General features: G+C 34.7%; 8 protein-coding genes across 8 annotated transcripts in view; 5 read left to right on the plus strand and 3 right to left on the minus strand.

Moving 5' to 3' along the window:
* Positions 1 to 2,905: 2,905 nt before the first annotated feature.
* On the minus strand, positions 2,906 to 4,336 carry PHYBLDRAFT_72589 (hypothetical protein; the record flags this gene model as incomplete). The annotated part of the gene is made up of 3 exons (XM_018442681.1): positions 2,906 to 3,052; positions 3,886 to 4,033; positions 4,233 to 4,336. The coding sequence occupies 3 exons, from the start codon at positions 4,334 to 4,336 to the stop codon at positions 2,906 to 2,908; spliced, it is 399 nt and encodes a 132-aa protein (XP_018299545.1).
* A 5,595-nt stretch (positions 4,337 to 9,931) lies between these two features.
* On the plus strand, positions 9,932 to 10,975 carry PHYBLDRAFT_139051 (hypothetical protein; the record flags this gene model as incomplete). Its single annotated transcript, XM_018430144.1, has 4 exons — positions 9,932 to 9,964; positions 9,993 to 10,157; positions 10,226 to 10,743; positions 10,876 to 10,975. The coding sequence occupies 4 exons, from the start codon at positions 9,932 to 9,934 to the stop codon at positions 10,973 to 10,975; spliced, it is 816 nt and encodes a 271-aa protein (XP_018299546.1).
* A 678-nt stretch (positions 10,976 to 11,653) lies between these two features.
* Positions 11,654 to 12,007, plus strand: PHYBLDRAFT_105249 (hypothetical protein; the record flags this gene model as incomplete). Its single annotated transcript, XM_018427891.1, has 1 exon — positions 11,654 to 12,007. A coding segment is annotated over one exon (354 nt), but the record flags the coding sequence as incomplete, so codon positions are not given.
* A 161-nt stretch (positions 12,008 to 12,168) lies between these two features.
* Positions 12,169 to 13,089, plus strand: PHYBLDRAFT_65726 (hypothetical protein; the record flags this gene model as incomplete). Its single annotated transcript, XM_018441517.1, has 4 exons — positions 12,169 to 12,208; positions 12,237 to 12,321; positions 12,520 to 12,581; positions 12,950 to 13,089. 4 exons carry the CDS (start codon positions 12,169 to 12,171, stop codon positions 13,087 to 13,089), a joined length of 327 nt encoding a protein of 108 aa, XP_018299548.1.
* Positions 13,090 to 13,350: 261 nt separating this feature from the next.
* On the plus strand, positions 13,351 to 15,094 carry PHYBLDRAFT_162111 (hypothetical protein; the record flags this gene model as incomplete). Its single annotated transcript, XM_018434563.1, has 4 exons — positions 13,351 to 13,461; positions 13,846 to 13,943; positions 14,718 to 14,823; positions 15,068 to 15,094. 4 exons carry the CDS (start codon positions 13,351 to 13,353, stop codon positions 15,092 to 15,094), a joined length of 342 nt encoding a protein of 113 aa, XP_018299549.1.
* A 1,238-nt stretch (positions 15,095 to 16,332) lies between these two features.
* On the plus strand, positions 16,333 to 16,632 carry PHYBLDRAFT_139052 (hypothetical protein; the record flags this gene model as incomplete). The annotated part of the gene is made up of 1 exon (XM_018430145.1): positions 16,333 to 16,632. One exon carries the CDS (start codon positions 16,333 to 16,335, stop codon positions 16,630 to 16,632), a length of 300 nt encoding a protein of 99 aa, XP_018299550.1.
* Positions 16,633 to 16,698: 66 nt separating this feature from the next.
* Positions 16,699 to 20,626, minus strand: PHYBLDRAFT_139053 (hypothetical protein; the record flags this gene model as incomplete). The annotated part of the gene is made up of 9 exons (XM_018430146.1): positions 16,699 to 16,897; positions 17,378 to 17,487; positions 17,541 to 17,651; positions 17,746 to 17,775; positions 17,862 to 18,277; positions 18,625 to 19,441; positions 19,538 to 19,603; positions 19,739 to 20,242; positions 20,306 to 20,626. 9 exons carry the CDS (start codon positions 20,624 to 20,626, stop codon positions 16,699 to 16,701), a joined length of 2,574 nt encoding a protein of 857 aa, XP_018299551.1.
* A 478-nt stretch (positions 20,627 to 21,104) lies between these two features.
* The window catches only part of PHYBLDRAFT_162113 (hypothetical protein), a gene marked incomplete at both ends in the record, with an annotated part of 929 nt that continues 764 nt past the window's right edge, over positions 21,105 to 21,269 (minus strand). Inside the window, one exon of the mRNA XM_018434564.1 lies at positions 21,105 to 21,143. Within this exon, the coding sequence (XP_018299552.1) occupies positions 21,105 to 21,143 (39 nt within the window). The remainder of the gene's footprint in view (positions 21,144 to 21,269) is intronic.

Here is a 21,269-nt window from a genome sequence, read left to right on the forward strand (position 1 = left end):
ACAAAGAAAAAGGAAAAAAAGGAAAACCAAAGTTTGCAAAAATTGCTCTATACTTATAGAAAAAAAGACAGGGAGATATTGAGACTGCTCTAGATTTGGTCTAACAAAATCTATTGAAAATGCTTATCAATGGCATGTTGTGCCAAGAATGAATGCACGCTGCATAGTGCTGATCAAGTTGGACATCTATTTTTGTGAGTCTACACATATTCTTCAAGGAAAAGACCTGATTATAACTGTATACACACAAGTTGAAAAAACAAAAACATATAAATTCTTTTAAAACATAACACTGGCCTTGCTTTTCCAACCCTCAAACTGGAGCTCATACTCTTGCTATATGTAGTGCTATGCTATAGTATTTTATAAAAGTATTCACCGTTTAATAAAGGCCAGGCCTTAGAAGATTGATAGATAAAGCAAAGCTGTTGTGATGTACATAATAGAGGGGGGGTTATGCAGACAATCAAAATAAATACATACTAGGCAACTAAAGAAAAAAATACAAATTTATGCATGCATATATTACAAGTTTCATAAATATATTTCTCACTCTCTTTGCTTCCTTTCAAAGATTATCAAATTACTCATAAAGCTACTGAATCAGACACATTAAGACAAGAAGTATTTGGTAAAGAATATAAAATTGTACAAAATATAAAAGAAATAGCTGTAGTTATCAAAAGAAATAATTTGAAGCATCTTGATAATGTGCTTCTGCTGATCAAAAAAAAAAGAAAAAGAAAAAGGAAATCCAAGAATACGCCTTGTAATTTGATCACCTGCATGTGAATTGATAAGCCCATTTATAAATAATATCTTTCTCTGAATTTTTTTTAAAATAAATTGTCGTGTATCTATAAACAAATTCTTTGATAGTTTATCTAGCAAAAAATTGTAATAATACACACATTTATATATATCTTTGTATCTATATGTAGCTCACACAATTCTCTTATAATCACACTTGTAGAATATGACCTATAGCTTATGGCTCATAAAATAGAATAAAATAAAATCTCAAAGCTAGTGCTTTAATATTGGGGTTCTTTTGCAAATACAAGGCCAAGTAGGTATACAAGTAGTTTTTATTCTGCTCAGGTATAAAAGACAAATGGTTATATTTTGTTCTTTTTTTAATAGAAAAAGAAAAGACATTGTATGTATAGCCGAATAATATTTATGTAACAATAATTCTTCTCTTTGTGACAATGTAAATTGTTTATAAATCTTGTACTTGTATTTGCTATAGCTAGTATTACTAACTGTATTTTACACAAATAAATATATATTATTTTATTTACCACTAAAAAATATGTTCGAATCTAAGTACTGTTTTCTTTTGTCTAGTAAATACGTGGACTTGAGTCTTTGGAACATTCATAGGAGACTTTGGCCAAGCCAATTTTGCTGGTTAGTTGAATGGCAAGTACCTTTATTATTCAATTATAATAATAAACTACATATCAGAAAAATGGACTTTTTCAAAGATAAGCGAGCAATTTGTATTGATAGCATCTATAGGTTCTAGTAAGATAAAAGGGTAAAATCCTGTGAGCAGTCATAATATGAACAGTGTACGCAGATACCAGATTTAAACAATATTGAAGGACTTTCTACTTGTATTTCTCATATACCATATTAAAAATGAGAAATTTAATATGAAAAAAGAAAGAAAAAAAGATGATATAATAAGCATAGATAAGCTAAAATTCTTGATTTACAAAATACAATTAGACACTCTTTTAATATCTAAAAAGTAAATATATATAATATATTGCATATAGTACCAGACGTAACCGTAAAAGAACAGGCATAGCCGTAATTTCCATCGAATTAGATTATTATGGCCGAGTTTTTGTTGCTTAAACTTCATGCGTACAGATAATTGCGAATGCTAATGCAAAAAGAATGGAAAAGATAATAAAAAAAGTAAGAGAAGGAAAAAGACAACCGCAGCCAAGGATCAATTTAATTTGGAAGCACAAAGGAATAGGCATTGGCTTGTGTAGCTATTATGCGTGAGTAGTTTTACTTAAAGGCAGCCAAGTAAAATAAGTTTCTTATTTGATCCATACTCTCTGATGGAGCACAGTATTGAACGATTTTATCTGAGCCAATTGAAGAAAGAGTGCATGGGGGTCGTTCCAAAGTTGATAGGTAGAAGAATCGAAACATCTAGCTGAAGGTGCTACTGGTGTATACTGGATAGTTATTTTTTTTGTGTTTATAAAGAGAAAGTAATGGAGTCGGTTGTGTGAGTGAGAGTAGCTCTATAAAGTTGACACATTGCGTGTATATTCACATTTTTGACTGACCAAAGCATATAATATATTTCTATTTCTTTCTCTTATCTATTATTAATTATCCAAAGAAGCATAGTTTATTCTGACATCTTAGCAATAGCTTAGTAATATCTTACCGAAAATAATATTTTATTAATTATCAAAATATTTATACAAACATCGAAAGATGAAAGCAATAAAGACCATCCTTAAACATCACTTATATTTTCTTTTTTCTTTTTTCAAAACGAAAAACGGTCAATTGCCAATATTTGAGCTAATAAGCTGTTAGAGAAGATCGATATATATTCTTTTTTTTCTGTTAGCCGTCTGGGCCACTTCTTTACATAAACTAGCACAGCTCGTCTCATCTGCATTATCAAATATATTAAAGAGCAATAAACACTCTTTTACACACAAACCCAATTTTGGTAAATGTCTAGGCAGAATTCTTTTTTTTTAAAAGCTTTTTATTCATCCTATTTTTCTTGTAGCCATATATAATAAAGCTAATCTTTTTGAAGAGAAGTATATTGGTTTAAAGTTTCTTATAACTACATTAATCTATTAATTATATTATATGCACTATATTTCACGCACTTACCAAAGACAACTTCTCTCTAAAAAGGACTTTGAGATAATTCAACCATACCTTGTAGATCAACACTTTGAGCTCTCATATAAATCTCTTTTACGATTCCCAGATTTTGATTTATTTCAAGAGCATCATAATCCCCGTAATGCTCTATAGGATGGAAATACAAACCCTGTATACACCAAAAATGTCACAACAGTCCATTATATGTTATCTCTTTCCAGTACCAAGTAGTGTAAGCACTGGTGTAATATAATACACATTTCTCTTATACTGAATATAATATGTTCATGACGTTTTGCTTACCAATACCAAAGGATTCAAGACACTTTAAAAACAGACTCATGCACTTGTCTCAGTCAATGCTTCCCCCTGATAATATAAAAGATCTAATTCCCTCTATTTAGAAAAAGAAATAAAAATATCAAATGATCCACAAGTCCTTGACAAACTTGAGTATATTTATGGTGCGGGTACTTTTACACCGTTCACCTTTCACTACAAAACCCTTTGATTTTCCTAGTATTATTTGATATCAAAAGCCTCATCCTAACTTATCGGACAATATACACTCCACTAGTCTATTATCCAATACACTTTACCATATCACAAGCATAGCCAGCTTTCCTTGTTCCTGTCAATCAGATCCAATCTTCGTACCGTAGGATAATATCCAAAAACCAAGCAAAACCAAATACTTACAAAACAAGGCCATGTAAAACCCCACCTATGCTAACCCCTAATATTGTACCACAAGGAGCATGAGTGATATCCTGTAAAATGAGCGCTGAAAGCTGTTATTACTCGTTTGATCGCCATTGAAGTGCTTTCAATATGTGACAAGGTCATTAAATACTTTTCTCTCTAGATTATTTCATGACATTAGTGGCTTTTATAAAATAATGAGAAATCGATAAATAGCTGTATATGTATTGTTACTCTTTTTGATTATTAACCCATAATTGGCCCTTTTAAAATAAACCTTCCAATTTCAATATATCGTACCTCTAAATATTTATGCTCAATGGGGTTCTTCCCTAGACCTTGGGAAGAGCAGTTAATTAAAAAGGCTTGGTCACATAGTCGTCTTTTTGCCACTTTTGTGTCTGGTTCTATATGATAGGTAGAACAATCTTCTTGAAATATGAACCTCCTATAATGATATTTTTTAAAGGATATAATTCAAGGAATGAGATTCTGTGTCAAAGTATTAACATATTCGCCTTGATTCACAGCACCTTTAATAAAAACCAAAGGTCCTAGGAAATAGCCGGTAAAAACTTTTTCAGTTCAAAGACAACTCGAACGTATAACAATATCGTTTCTTTGACTTTATTTTTAGAGCTATATACCTTTGTTCATATGTCTTGCCGACTTTTTTGACAAGTTGTGAATTTTCATCTTGATCCATCAGACCCAATTGTGGTTCTTCATTCTCCATTTGTCCAATTAACATGAGCTTTGGGTCATTGTAGTAAGCTTTTTTTTGCGTGTGCGTATGCGTGTGTGTTGTCAAAATTAGCTTGAGGACTGTAAAATAGAAACCGATGCGAAATACTTGAGAGAGTTGATTGCTGACAATTTACAAACTGTAATCATTGTTTCCTTTAATCCCAATCTCAGATTCTAATAGGAAATACATGGAGTCTTTTATTCAATCTACAAAAGATGTCTCTCATTTGTGTATCTGGTGTATTTTTATTCTTTCTTTCTTTTGTTTGTTCATTTGTTGTTGTTTTTTGGGTGTTGGTTAGGACTTGATACGAGAAGTGTGGTCAGACTATCTTTTGCAAAATGAAAAAAAAAGTAAATTTTTACAATCTGTCTTTAATCTCATTAGCTTTTATTATAAAGGAGAATGACTGGTTCCTGACGTAGACGGTATTTTATGCTGAGATCGATTAACAAGAAGACGACACTGATAATTTCTTTTTTTCTTAATTTTATAACTTACCTGAGATCGAAACACCTTTTGACCACTAAAGGTGTATGTGTTGCTTAATAAACCTTTTAATACATAGTGAATTCTCTGTCTATGCGCTACACAGAAACTATGTAGCCCTATACTAATGATAATGATAATGACAATGACAATGATATTAATGATAATACTGGTAATGATATTAATGATAAGACTAATGGTAATAATGGTAATGAGAATAATGATAAGACTAATGGTAATACTGGTAATGATATTAATGATAGTACTAATGATAATAATGGTAATGAGAATAATGATAAGACTAATGATAATACTAGTAATGATATTAATGATAATACTAATGGTAATAATGATAATATTACTAATGATAATAGTACAAGTTTTGGAGACTATATATTTATAATAATTTTAATTTTAATTTCCTTTTGACTTTTCCCCATCCTCTCTTTTTCTGGTTCCCTTTTCAGTTTCAATTTCAGATTTGGATTTTGCCATGACTTTGGATTTGACCTTGACTTTAGCTTTGACTTTGTCTTTGCTAATTGTTAGGTTTAGTAGTCTTTTGTTTTGTTTTTTAATTTGAGTAGTTAATGTTTTGGTTTAGTGGTTAATGTTTATGTTAGTATGGTTAGTTCCCGTTGCTTGTTAGTAGCTGTTGCTTGTTAGTATCTGTTGCTTATTAGTATCTGTTGCTTCCTGTTGTTTTTGATGAGCATTAAAACATTTTTTATGGTTATATCTTGTCTTACTCCCAAGAGAAGAACTTTTTAATAGCGCCTACTACAGATACAACACTAGACGTAATAGTTTGTGTTGTATCTGCAGCAATGTTCATCACCTTGGTGTATGTGCTACCAGGAGTAATTGCTGATGATGGTTCTGATGTTTCTAATGATTCTGATGTCTCTGATGATGACATTTTTTGAAACAAAGAGAGAGATGTTTCCGGCTCAGGCGAAGGAGAGCGAGATGAGTTTGGCTCAGGTGATGGAGAGCGAGATGACGGAGGTGATGGAGAAGGTGATGGAGATGGCGAGGGAGAGAAGAATCCAGATGAAGAACTGGTAACAATTCGGGAGGAGGAGCGGGTGAGAGAACGAACGGGAGGGGTGACAGAAGCAGGAGCAGGAGCAGAAGCAGAAGCAGAAGCAGACACTGGAGCAGGGACAGGGACAGGAGCAAGAACAGACGTGGTAGGCATATTGCAGTGTGAGGGCAAAGGGTCATTGATCTGACCCGTCATACTGATCACTCCTCTTATTTGTAGTTCAAAGACTACGTGCCTGATCAATCTCAGGCTCCTCTTAAGAGCCACCCGTCGGGCAGGGCTCGTGGACAACAGGAATCCACGAGGTCCCCTCCCAGCGGGTCTTCTTAACGCCCGAATGGTTACCACCTCCAGGCGCTTGGCCATATGGGCCGTGGAGGTGAAGTCCTCCGGACAAGGACGCTTTGTTCCTCTAGGAACAGCTATGGAATAGTATAATATAAAAGAAAAACATTAGAGATGTGCAAAATTAAATTAAATAAAATACACTTTTTCCAGAAACTATTAGTGCATCAAAACGATTTTTATCTCTGCACAAATAATTTCCTGAAAGAGTGTATGAAATAATTACCTTGGGTCTCACCCGACCCACCAAACACCTCAGGAGAGGTCACTTGGGTCCCAACAAACCCACCAGTGGAAGAGACACCAATCGCCCCAAGAGGGCTCTTTGCACTCGCACGAAGAGCGCAACGGACGGACTGGGCAGGGTACGGTTGGTAACGGCAGGCTTTAGCACGCTTGGGAGCGGCAAAGGAAAGGTTGGTGAGAGCTGTGAAGCGTGGCATTGTATAAAACAAGCGATGAAAAATGGGTACAAGGAGAAAATCAAGCGCGAAGAGATTTCTCTTTCTTTTATAGTTTTATTTTTCTTATCAGACAAGAATTCCACGTAAGCATTCCAATCAATATATTGATATCTACACGGAAACTAAGGAGTGCATTCATATGGTTTTTAGTTTATTTTTTATCTCTTTGATAAGCCATAAAGATTTTCAAAACAAAGTGACATATTCCTTTAACAAAAATTGATATTATTATTTTCTTTTTACACATTATATATATTAAAGAGCTTACTGTCTGGAAAGAACATATTCAAATCATTGTGAACTTCTCTTAATCATACTCTTGTATGTTTGAAAGTAAAAGGGCATAAAACAGCACATAAAATATATTATAATGTTTTTCTGCGAAAAGGGATTTTCTCTTTAGAAAATAAGGAATACATGATAAGCCAAATTCTATTTATCTGTATTTGGTTTACAAGAATTTGATAATCTTTGCGTACTTAATGGCACGATTTAGTATTTATTTTATCTCAAACATACACTTTCTTTGAGAAAGACCTCTTCAGAGAAAAAAGAAGGCTTTATATTATATTGATTGTATTAAATATTCTTTTCTGTTAAGCTAAAGATTATATATAGTATCTACCTTTTGATAAAAGTATTTGGCTAGAAGTCTCTATTTATTCTACAGAATAGATATATGCCTTGTTTACAAAAAATTAGTATTTGTGAAGATTTCATATGATTGTGATTATTTCTAGTATATATTGTTATGCAAAAAGACTATCTATTTGCATAAATTGAAAAACGATGTCCATAAATTATAAAGTAAATAAATAGAAAGAACTATCATGTCATCTGGATTTATGCTTCAATTCTATGAACCTCAGTATATCTCTCTTGACCAGCCCAATGGTTAAAATGTTTTCAAAGAAATAGTAATAATAATGCTATATATTTGATATATTAAATACAGTTTTCTTGCTTTGAATAAAGTATATAGATAAAGAGCAAGTGAGCGTTAGATAGTCAAACACTCTTTTAGCTTAAAGAATGTTCGTAAGTAATGATACTACTTGTATGCATATTTTCAGAATTACTCTTTGATGTGCACCGATGTAAATCGGTTTTGATATTTTTATTTTATACTCAATCAACCCGATTTGTACAGGTGCATAATAGTGCAGATCTAATAAGGAGCTTACAATCCTGATAAATACACCTCAGAAATCATTAAAAAATATATATATTCTTTAAGGAAATACTATCATATCAAGCTGTGTCAAGCCCATGAAAAGTTATAGCATCTACCTTTATGACCTTTAGATATAGCTTACCAAATTGCAGTCTTGGTTATCTTGAAACAGACAGTTACATATATAAAGTCTAATCAATATACGAGAATCAACAGAAATGTCTTCTTTTGCCAGTCCTACCAAATTTTAGAAATATAAACCCATTGTTATGATACAAGAGGTTACGGCAGATTGACTTGAAAAATGTAACTGAAAATATATCCTGGTAAATACTGCGTATTATATGTGCTGATAATCTCAATAAAATTAAAAATACAATTATAAAACACTTTAGCACATAATGTATATCAAGTCATTAATTTATATTATATAAAGGATTGTAATTCTTATATGTATACCCACTTGGCCTTGTATTTGCAAAAGAACCCCAATATTAAAGCACTAGCTTTGAGATTTTATTTTATTCTATTTTATGAGCCATAAGCTATAGGTCATATTCTACAAGTGTGATTATAAGAGAATTGTGTGAGCTCCATATAGATACAAATATATATATATAAATGTGTGTATTATTACAATTTTTGCTAGATAAACTATCAAAGAATTTGTTTATAGATACACGACAATTTATTTTAAAAAAAAAATTCAGAGAAAGATATTATTTATAAATGGGCTTATCAATTCACATGCAGGTGATCAAATTACAAGGCGTATTCTTGGATTTCCTTTTTCTTTTTCTTTTTTTTTGATCAGCAGAAGCACATTATCAAGATGCTTCAAATTATTTCTTTTGATAACTACAGCTATTTCTTTTATATTTTGTACAATTTTATATTCTTTACCAAATACCTCTTGCCTTAATGTGTCTGATTCAGTAGCTTTATGAGTAATTTGATAATCTTTGAAAGGAAGCAAAGAGAGTGAGAAATATATTTATGAAACTTGTAATATATGCATGCATAAATTTGTATTTTTTTCTTTAGTTGCCTAGTATGTATTTATTTTGATTGTCTGCATAACCCCCCCTCTATTATGTACATCACAACAGCTTTGCTTTATCTATCAATCTTCTAAGGCCTGGCCTTTATTAAACGGTGAATACTTTTATAAAATACTATAGCATAGCACTACATATAGCAAGAGTATGAGCTCCAGTTTGAGGGTTGGAAAAGCAAGGCCAGTGTTATGTTTTAAAAGAATTTATATGTTTTTGTTTTTTCAACTTGTGTGTATACAGTTATAATCAGGTCTTTTCCTTGAAGAATATGTGTAGACTCACAAAAATAGATGTCCAACTTGATCAGCACTATGCAGCGTGCATTCATTCTTGGCACAACATGCCATTGATAAGCATTTTCAATAGATTTTGTTAGACCAAATCTAGAGCAGTCTCAATATCTCCCTGTCTTTTTTTCTATAAGTATAGAGCAATTTTTGCAAACTTTGGTTTTCCTTTTTTTCCTTTTTCTTTGTACTAGCCGCGTCTGCTGAAGGGGTCGATAGAAGGCTTCTGGTAATACATGGGTTTGTGTCCGGCCGGTCATCGTTAATACACAGAAGCCAAGATGGTCTTCCGATAGCCATGAGTTTCTTTCTTGTCATGAATGGGTAGTCCAGGTATTTTAAGATAAGTATATGTATTTACATTCTACGCGCAATGAAACTTTGAATACTAATTAATCATAGCCTGTGGAGTTGGCGACTGTAAGAGTTCAAAAGACGTTCATAAAGACTTGGCAATATTATTTTGTTGAGCTTGTTGAACCGATTTTGGACTCTTGCGACCGACCGCTCTCTCTTTTTCTTTCTTTCTTCCAAAAGGACCCGATGGAGTAGTAGCCACGGGTCAACCATGGTCTATCGAGCAAGTCCCAAAGCGCGCGTGTAGCGTGTGAGCCCGTTGTCCGTATTCCCATGTATTACTGGTTGCTTTCTGTCCTCTCTTCTGGTGGGCGCGGCTGGTATCTTTTTGGTTAGTTCCCGTTGCTTGTTACCTCCCGTTGCTTGTTGCTTTATTATGCCTTCCACGGCGGTTTATGTTATTTCAAAGGTACTGTTGCTTGTTGCTTTTTTGTTAGTCTGTTGCTTCCGCCAGTGGGGTCTTTCTGCCAGTGGGTTTGTTGCTTCCCACTGGTAGGCCCTTTCCTCCTACCAGTGGACCTGTTATCTCTCGCCAGTGGACCTATTATCTTCCGCAGATAGGCCTTTTTATATTACGGCCAACTGCCTATTTTTCTTCCATTGTTGGCTCCATTTATTTTTCTGGCCAATTCATTATTTCCACTGGCGGGTCCATTTATATCACTGGTAGGAGCCATTTATCCCACTGGCGGGTCTGTTGCTTCCTGTTGCTTCCATCAACAATCAATTTGCCTCTGTGGCGGAACAAAATGGTTCCATTCCTGCCACAAGATTGTTGGCTATCTCATGCCTTTTGGGCACGTCGTCAAAAGCCGATACGGCTCACCAGAAGCCCAACAAGGGGCGCAAGAGAAAAGGCCAAACCGGCCAACAGCACAGGCCCAAGATGCGTGCCAGGTCAGAGGCCAATCCGGCTCACCAGAAGCCCAACAAGGGTCGCCAGAGAAAGGGCCAAACCGGCCAACAGCACAGGCCCAAGATGCTCGCCAGGTCAAAAGCCAATCCGGCTCACCAGAAGCCCAACAAGGGGCGCCAGAGAAAAGGCCAAACCGGTCAACAGCACAGGCCCAAGATGCGCGCCAGGTCAAAAGCCAATCCGGCTCACCAGAAGCCCAACAAGGGGCGCCAGAGAAAGGGTCAAACCGGCCAACAGTACAGTCCCAAGATGTGGTCAAGATCAGGGACAAAGTCCAAAATCAAATCAAAATATCTAGTCAAAAAAAAATGAAAAACAAGGGAAAAAATTCAAAACAAAAATTATACTCACAATTATCTTTACCAAATCAAAAGTTATATATACTAGCACAATATCCAAAATAGTCAAGTCAAGATCCATTTCTATGTCCATGTCCAAGTCCATGTCCAAGTCCAATTCCTTTCCAAATGGTCAAACAATGTCCACGTACTGCTAGAGTACTAGTTTTAGAACATACATACATACAAGCATAATTTCTATCAAGTCCAAAATCTGGGTTATACTTCCAAATCTCAAGGCCAAGCCAATTTCCAAGCAGGGGTCCAATGCAAGTTCCAAACAAAAATTATTTCTTCCAATGGCAAATTCAAATCTCAGGCATCATCCTAAGTCCTGTTGGCTGTGGCACGCACACTACAATAGAGTGAAGAACAGACTCCACTACCAGCCACTGGTTCCATCTTGCTTATGAACCTGGCACGTTAGCCATCTCCGGAACTATTACATACCAGGCACACGTACACTACACATTTATACCGTGGAAACCAACCATTATACAACAGGGATCTGACTTCCAAGGGGTTTGAATGGTAACAGATATGAACAATATTACTTTGTCTCTCTAATAAGTAACACTCTCAAAGTATCTACTCTTCAAAATATTGAGATACTTTGAGAGTGTTATTTATTAGAGAGACAAGGTAATATTGTTTATATTTGACTATTCAAATCTTTTTTAATTCTTATCCTTGTTGTATGATGGTTAGTACATTGTATAAGTGGGTATTGTACGTGTGCCTGGTATGTAATAGTTCCGGAGATGGTTAATTTGTCAGATTTATTCGCAAGAAGGAACCAGTGTTTGATAGTGGAGTCTGTTCTTCACTCAATTGTGGTGCCTACCTCACATTTACAACTCAAATCAAATCAACTCAAATCAAATCAAATCAAATCAAATCAAATCAAATCAAATCAAATCAAATCAAATCAAATCAAATCAAATCAAATCAAATCAAATCAAATCAAATCAAATCAAATCAAATCAAATCAAAACTGAAGGAACACTGCATTGGAACCTGGCTCTGGATCGAGGCGACGCTCCGGATTGGACCAAGACTCTCTATTACAATAAGCTGCAAAATCCTCTTTACATATATACTTGCAAAGCGAATGAAATATTTCTTAAAAAAAAACGGACTGGACTGGGCTGGACTGGACTATCATGGACTTGACTATCTTATATTCTATTTAATTTAATTTAATTTGTATTTAATTTGTAAAAATCTTTGTACACAAAAATCATTTACTTTGAACAATAAAATTTTCCCTTGTTTTTCTTTGATATTATATTTATATTCTTGTCTCTTTGTTTTAAAAATAAAAACCTATTAATCTTTAAAAATATTATTAAAAGTAATATGGTTGGCGGTCTTTACCTTTGTCTCTTTCCTTGCTTTTGTTAAAATATATCTATAACGGAGTATAGGGATAAATGTAACTGAACTGCTAGACCAAAAAAAAAGAGTTAATGAGATATATGCAAAAAGACGTATAGCCCTTAGAGCCGCCAGGTAAGGAAAAGGCGGCATAATGGCTTGGAACTGTTTTTGGTCTGGAGTACTTTAGACATCTTCCTGATCTTGAAGGTTCTATTGATTAAAAACTGTTAATCTAAAGACTTTAGCTCTTGACAGTGAAAATTGAATTGGGAACGTAATATTATATTGGCTTACATACCATATATCATAAGAGTCGTTGTAAATATATAGCAATCGGTTCAATGGGTTTCCCAGAGTTGTCCCTATGACTATAGGAGTGCTAGATTATATAAAAGTCAGGCACAAATTAACCCTTTATTTCATTTTCCAATAGCCAATAATTTTCCCATAGCTTTTTTCTTGTTAGAAAATAATGCCATTAACTATAATTCATAAAAGTGACATGAATTATTACTATTTTTTTCTTTAATAATATAGAGTTCTAAACTCATAAGTGAAAAAATCAAACCAATTTCTTAAAGTAGTTTACAGGTTAAATTCGAAAAAGCTCATCTTTCAAAAATCTAGTCCGCAATTCTCAAATAACAACATAATGATAGTGTTTATATGTTATCTATAACCAAAAATAAAACTATAATGTGCACACAGTAAATACTATATAAGTAATATATTTCTTATAGCTACTTATTGAAATATATATAGCTCAGAGAAGAACATGTCGAGTTTATCCGGGATGCTTTTTATGGAGAATGTCAGGTAACCATTGGGATCACCAAGGACAAGTTGTTAGAGCAGTTTCTTGCTCTTAAGGGTGTAAACCTCTTTATCTCTGCACATTAATAAACACATACAGATATATATATATATATATATGCAAAAGTTGGATTCGCACCACAAAAAAAACAAGGCCTGTCAAAGAAAAGAAAAAAAAACACATCAGATTTTATCCAAAGTATATCAAAATTTGTTAGCATACTCCAGCAACATTGAATATCTTATGAAACATGTTGTCTTTTCGTTAATAAATCTTCATCAAATACCAGCTTAATTAGTGTGAGAGGGTAATTAAATAAAACCGAATAAGCATCAAATATTTCAATTATGCTAGTCGTATTCTATCAAGGTGTCAAAGACGTTACGGCGAAAATGGTTGTAGACGATACAGACGCACAGCTATTCCTTCAATTTTCCAAGCAAATCCCAGCGAGTTTAGTTAGAGATAATTTCATTTCTTATTACTTTATTATGGACAATGTTTCCATACATACAAGCAAGCTTTTAAGCTATTACTTACCCACCCACACAAAGCACATATGTAATACCCTTTTTCTATATGGCTAATTCTTAAACCCCCTTTGGGAACTGTTTTATAAAGAAAAGATTTGGTTAAAAGAAAACCAGGTCTCACTACTGATCAAGCTGTATAATGTATTAGTATTTGTAGTAAGCAATCTTTTTGAGACAATTTGTGAAGGTTAGGCTGATAAAAACATCAATTTTTTTTAAAAATGTAAGCCTTTTCAAATTAAACCTGTGTCTACCTCAGAAAATTGATTTGGTTTTCTCATTTTTGAATGCAAAACTCTGTATAATAAGGATTCCGTTGACGATTTCTGGATCTTTTGCTCCGTGCTCAAATACCCAAATCTAATCGGTATTAAATTTGAAAGACCTTATGAAAAAAGTTCCAGAACGTAAAATAACTTGTGATAAAAGACATTATCGAAAAGGCATTGTATTAGGATCAATTCTAAACCAATTCTTTCATCGTCTAGAAAAGACAATCATATTTGTGGGATCTTTCGATGAATATAAGCCTTTTTTATTTTACGACACTCTTTAAGATTTTGGCACAAAAGTAGAAAGGGCTAAGGTTACCCTTAACTGCTGTGATACATACTTGCTGATTCGCTTCAACAGCTAGCTTAGCTTTATCTCTGAATTATTGAGACTTCTATGGGTAGGTTTGATTCACTTAGCTAGTAGAGAGCCAGTTTCTAACATAGTATGTTTCTCTTTGTGCCTAGCTGAGCTGCACATCAAAAACCCCTTGTCTTAATGATGTGTATTTATTTAGAATAATGCCAATCTCAATAAGATGATTAAACATGAATTCAGCCAACTTGTACCTCTCCTAGCAGTCAAATTACAGTCACAACCCACATCTACTACAAATACTGGAGCTTATTAATGTCGGGATAGACACACAGGTCTTTAAAAGCATATATATATATATTTTGCTTTAACCAACTTTTATTCTTGGGACTATAATACGTCAAGTTTGATGGATCTAAGTCGATGAAAAGCGGAAAAATTTTTATCAACATACCACACTCCCAGTTGAACATACTTATACTTAAAATTATATTAATGGCAACGTTAGTCAATTGGACTTGAATAACCAAAAACAACCGATGTGCTAAAAACAAATATCATATATGCTTGGACGAGACAGACAAAATAAATAGATCTCTTGCATGGGAGATTGGGGAGTACGACATTGAATATGCTCAGACGCTCTGTAAAGGGTTTATGAACAATTACATTTCTGCTTATAGTACTGTGAACAAAAAGGTGGGTGGCTTCAGTAGAATTTTTTTTATAAGAAAATGCTTAAGGGTCTTGAGGGTGTGTAGGTAGATGTGTATTTTAAAGTAGAATTTTGGTTTAATGGTGATTCATTCTATATATATATCTTTCCTTTTCAAATTTTTCTATCCCTTTGCTATTTCTTTGTTACTTCAGCTAAACAAGTGAAGTCATATCTCCCTTTCATTTACTTTCTTGTATCATGATTCTAAATGTTTTATCTTTGTAGTATTCTCAAGGAATAATGAGCTATTAAGAACCAAAGAAACCTCGGAAATCAGATCTTGACTTTAGAGCCTTTTTCATTCAATCCAAATCTGCTGTATGTTATTGTGTTGATAAAAAAGAACTCTATCGAAAATTTTGTAGTGATTGTGGATATTTAGAGGATTCTAGTAATTCAGAGAGATTTAAGTTATTATGCGGGCACAGAACTATACAGCTATTTTGGGACACGACGTTTACAACGTATATAGCTTGTATAGCTTGTATATATATATTGCACGTTAAAGTAATATTATTATAATAGGTTTGCTAATTAAATCTAGCTGGAAACTATATTATACGGGAATAAATCAGGACGTTATTAATTAACTACTAATTTGACTTCTATAAGTTACTACTGATAGTTAGGGATCGGATTTAATTGCTGTGTGCTTAACCACCTTCCGCTTTACATGAGTTAAATATACGATAAGAAAGTCCCAATTAAAGCAAAGGTAGCTCCCCACCAAAACATTGTGCTCAAACCATTAGCAAAAAAAAAGTATATAGCATGTATAAAAACAACTAGGTTCGGACGTCAATATCTGTGAGCAGATGCAAAAAAAAAAACGGATAGCAAATATTTCCGATGGATGTTATACATTTACCCGTGTGGTGTGGATAGATTATATGCCTTTTTTATATACTTCCTTAACAAATTAAGTCTTTTTTAGAGTAGTAAATATCTCCACGAATTCACACTTGTTTCTTCTCTGAAAAGCATCGGAAGATCCATATTTACGTTTTACACAACTTTACTTAATAGACGAAAAAGAAAATTTTCCAAACTTTTTTTCAGTTGCCCTGTGAGTAAAAGTGGGTATCGAAAATGGACTTTTTTGGTGCAAATAGCCCAATTTACAGTGGATCAAGATTTTATAGAGTGAAAATGTGGGATGTTTTGGTCGATATTTGAGCAATTAATGCCCTAAACTGCTGATAGTGTGGATCTTAATGTGTCTAACCAGGTTGCTTATAGTCATAGAGGCTGTTATATTTTATGAACTGTGATATATAGCTGATTTTTGGTATATAATTTGCCAATTTGATCAAAATTATTATTTTCGTTGTTGACAATTAAATAGCTGGTGTGGACAGACTAAAAGTTCAAAAAAGGGCAAAATTAATTAAAACTATCGACCAATTATATTTAAAGTTTTGCTCTTTTTTGCCCTTTTTTTGAACTTTTAATCTGTCTACACCAACTGTCTTTCAATTACAAAAAAAAACATGGCGATCTTCTCTCCGGTCCTTCTCAACTTTACTCTCGAAACCCTTGTTCTCTCTATTTTCGCAAACCACACATTCCTAGAGCTTACCTTACACTGCTCAAGCCCTCCACTGACTATTAAATTACTGACATATACCAATGATGTGTTTGGATGCTTATTCAATCCTGCAGACATCACTCGACTACAAAACCACCTAAAACTCAATGTCTGGCCCTCGAATGCTCGTATTAATATGCACGAAAATCATGAAATATCCTTCTCAGATGATCTCTTCCATCATTGGAATGCTCCTCTTTAACAAGTCGGGATCCCGGCTTAGTATGGTCGGCCTTCGCCAAAACCCGAGATATATTTAGGGTATCCTCTACTTCAATCCCCTGCCTAACGCAACCACGCCGCCAACCGGTTTCTTACCACCGCCTGCATCTTTCTCAACATTAACCCACAATACTTTCCCTCGATTTGTGGTCGAGCAACGATTGTTAACATTTTCATTCCCGCTACTCTGTAGCATGACCTTCGTCTCGCCTGCTTCCCCATTACTTTCCTCAAGTCGCTTCAATCTGCAGTAAGTAAATTCATCACTCATCGTATGTTCCTACTCAATCACGCATCATAATGATTGGCGATTCTGGGAGTGTCTTAGAGAGCCTCCAAATTATGAGAGGATCAAGTAAAATGGTCACAATAGTATGTATAATGTATGAGATGCAAAACCGACTACAGTAAATGGAGAAAGGGAAGAGGAAGAGAATGAAGAATACTATAAAATCAATCAAAGTGCGCCTGGTCGAGACAGGTATATGGTAGATTATATGCAGCAGAGGTAAGGTTAAAGGCAGAAAAAGGCATATTGTCAAAAAAAAAAAAAGCCCGGTATGCACGCCAAACTGCCTGTAAAACGGTCCCGAGGGCTTGGGAGCTGGGAAGGAGGGGTCATATATTCGGAAATTGCACGTTTAAAATAGAGGAGACTACTGCTTGAGGAAAAAAAAGAAAAGAGGAAACCACTGGGAGAGGACTGTCTTCCAAATTGGTCATACGTTAGAGTAGGTATCATAAGGTGTTTGGGTGTTTGGGGGTCTAGAGGAGGTGCAGGGATAGGTGTCATTCTGGGATTACAACGATGGTGGGCATAATACGGTTCAGCAAGCTTCCGCAAGAGATGTGAGAGAGAGGGAAAGACCAGACTAGTTTCCACTGTACAAGGATAGGTGTGTGAGATCTAGGACGACGCTTAGGAATGGTGTTTACGCGGTGAATATGGAAAGATTGCGAAGAAAAAAATTGGATGAAAGACGAAGCAAAGAGAGAGGCCTGTAGAAGAAGAGGAGAGATGCGCCAAATTTGGTATCAAAAAGTAGGAGATGCATGGAGATAAGATGTAAGTATATAACAGAACAGTCGGTACCTTAAACGGATCACCGGGAAATGCAGTGTCCTTTAGACAAGGGAGGAATTACTAGATAAACAAGAGAAGGGAAAAGAGAGCTATAAGAACATATATTTGATATATTTTCATGGTACCAAAACCTTGAGGAATGACATAAGAAGATGAGACTGGGTACCATATGTAATTGAGAAGAAGCGCCAGACAGGATGCCACCGACAATTCACTGGCATGCCGAGATTGGGATATATAATCGAAAGTATTGAAGAACAAAGCGAAAGAGCGGCGGCGAAGAAGACACAGGGATGACTGGAAAAGTGGGGAAAAGAAGATATAGAGTGGATCATATGGTAGACAGGAGGGAGAACAGACCAAGGACACAAGGTAGGAACGGATCCATAGAATGGAGAGTGAAAGCGTAGACGTATTTGCCGGAGGGATGGAATGAGCCAGCAAAACTGTAGAAAGGCTTGGATTTTGCGTGGACTCAGAATCTCAAGGCCACCAAAGGATTGAGAGAGGCAAAGAGTAGGGTAACTAATTGAAGGGAGGCCTACGATACTTGAAAGTCTTATATATTATGGAGTGAATATTGACCAATAAAGTGATATTGAATATACTAAAACAATCAAAATAATAAATGGCCATTATAAATTATGAACTTGGCTACCTTGTTTTTTTGTATATAAATATACTTTAAGTTTTCTTATGAGAATATAAAAGAACAACGAGAAAGTACTTCGTCTGTAGGTGTATATCTTATGTCTACGCATGTCAATTTATAGAATAACAAAGGAATGAAAACAATACAATATATAATTTATATAAATTTGGTTTTTACTTTATTTTCTATTTCATTTCATTTTTCAAAAGAGCCTATTATACAACCTCTCTCCTAACGCTCGACAAAATCTGATTCACATATACAAGGACGGCATTGAATTTTGCCAAATCTCAACTCGGCGTAACCTTTGTAAAGTTCATACTTCCAGGCGACAGTTGGGTCGTCTCCATTATACGAGCTGTCATCAATTGAAATCGCATTGATTTGGTTGGACTGAAAGTTTTGATAGTATTCGATTGCAATATTGGCTTCATCCTTTGAAATTTCTGTAGTGCTTAGGGTCTCTTCCCCAGTATATTCCATATCATTATATGTGTAGAGCCATGTGATATTGTTACATTCTGTTCTCGGGTAGTTTGAATCTATTTCTGTTCTTTTTATTGTGTCCCTTTCATTTGACAGCGGACTGTCATGTAATTCAGATACGAGTACCAGACTGGCCCAATCGTCATAACTATGTACTCGGTCTGATCCGTGGAATTGAACCTGACCAATTTTCAAAGTCTTTAAGAAAGTATGTGACATGTCGATTAACAAACATCCGGTTTTTTCACAAACAGATTCTTCGATCCACAAAGCTCTCAAATCCATATGCTTCGAATTTTTACACCTGAAAGAGAGGTGAGAAAATACTTTAGTGGCTACAGAGCATTCATGTAACGTCAGAGTCAATAATCCATACTGCTGTTTTGGTCCATCAATTATCATGTCTGAATTAATTAGCAATTTTCCACCGCAAAATTTCAGCTGTTTGAGAGCTACACACTTGTCCAATAAATCAGCTATATCAAGAGATACATTGCTGCCACTAATGCAAAGGATCTTTAGGAGTGGATAGTAATAGAATAGTTCGAAAGTCGAATATTGTTTACTCTAGTTATATGTAAACCCTATAACTGAAAGGCTCTTGGGTGTCTCGGAAAAGGATTGTAAAATTCTGTTAATATCCAATAGGTATGAATTGTCTACCTCACCCGTTTGTGTTGCTTCTAATGTCAAATTCTTGAGAGGAACTTTTAATGCGCAAAACAATTCCTACAAGACAAAGTCAAAGTTCTCGAGGTATTTGTCGGTCTTGAAATCGAGTGTTTTCAACTGACAGAATGCTTTTGGGTTGGATTAAAAAAGAGATATAATTGTCTGCCTCTCGTCCGAGTTATTCGAGTTAACCAATAACCTCTTGACTTTTAGTTTTAGGGAACACAATTTTGGATATTTGAAACCAAGATAGTGCGGACACAAAGGATTCCAGCTATTTCTTTTATCTTCGTACCGACTCGTATTAATATATAGAGATGTCACGGCAAAAGCCTGTGTCGTATTTGGAATTGGGTCCAGTGTTGTCGAAAAGTCAGAACTGAGATATATTACAAGCTTGATAGACGATTGTCTTTTCAAATGTTGGTGAATGCTTTCAAAGTAGCTAACAGTACGCACCGTTCCACGAGAGCCGGCGTCATCAAAAATGTCTAATCTCTGGAGCATGCTATACGCATTTACAAATTCGACTAGATCTTTTGCTAGCTGTAGCTCACTAGTTCCTTTGCAATGAATTCTTAAACTTTCTAGAGACTTCCATACGTTGTCTGATATTTTTTTCTCAGTGCCGAGTGGGATTTTCGCTGGTTGTAGCTCACTAGTTTCTTTGTGATGAATTCTCAAACGTCTTGGATACTATCGTGCGTTGTCTGATATTGGTGGCTCTGTGTGAATATATTTACGGAATATAATAGGTACATCCAGGCACTTCAAGTTTGGCAGGTATCTTAATAAATCGGAAAATTCTATATCTAATAATTCTGTCACAGAGAAATAATGGGGTATGTGCAGATTGGGAACCCAAATGCCGTGTAATGTGGGTACATTTTCGAAATCTTTTATAATGTTGGTAAGCGTTAGGGCGTCGTCGTAAGATACAAAACGCTTATCTCTGCATAGAGCCTTTTTAAACGCATATCTCCATCCTTTACACGTAAGGGCACAAGAAAGATTAGCCCGCCTCGACAGATTATCAGCAATTTTCGCAAGGATTTCAAATCGTAGTTCTGAAAATCCCATAATGATAATTATATGGGGAAATAAAGAGGTAAAGAGGTGAGAAACGAATATGTTAAATTATATACATATACATATACATATACATATACATATACATATACATATACATATACATATACATATATATATCCAAAATGTAAGTCAACGAACAGAAGAAGACAAATATTGCGGTACGCTGATATGGTGAGTTACAAATCCGGTTGTACTTGAGCTTTTGAGGGTAACCATAAATAAATACAAGGCAAATTAAGCTGTTCGCACAAAAAGGTTAAAATAAAAAGAAAGTTGTTAGTGCTGTAGAAGGTACGTTTATATATATGAATATATTTGATACCAAATATTTATAGGCCGTTCAAGTTGCTCCAATATCTTTTATATTTTGTACTTTATTAAAAGCCCTATACTGTAAATGTACAGTAGACTAACAGCTTGTTCATTCGGCGTATAATATACCATTTTTTGAATGAAGGAAAAGAAATTAGAAGACAAACTCAGGGAAGTAGAGAGGAGTAAAAAACTACCGAAAGTAATAATGTTTCAGAATTTGACTACAGAAGTCTTTTCACAATCTGGGGTCAATGGTCACAGTATATAGGATGAGCACAAAGGTTGAGTTAACGAATGTATGTCGTGACCTAGCAAC

This window comes from Phycomyces blakesleeanus (assembly GCF_001638985.1).
Source record: "Phycomyces blakesleeanus NRRL 1555(-) unplaced genomic scaffold PHYBLscaffold_1, whole genome shotgun sequence".
Lineage (NCBI taxonomy): Eukaryota > Fungi > Mucoromycota > Mucoromycetes > Mucorales > Phycomycetaceae > Phycomyces > Phycomyces blakesleeanus.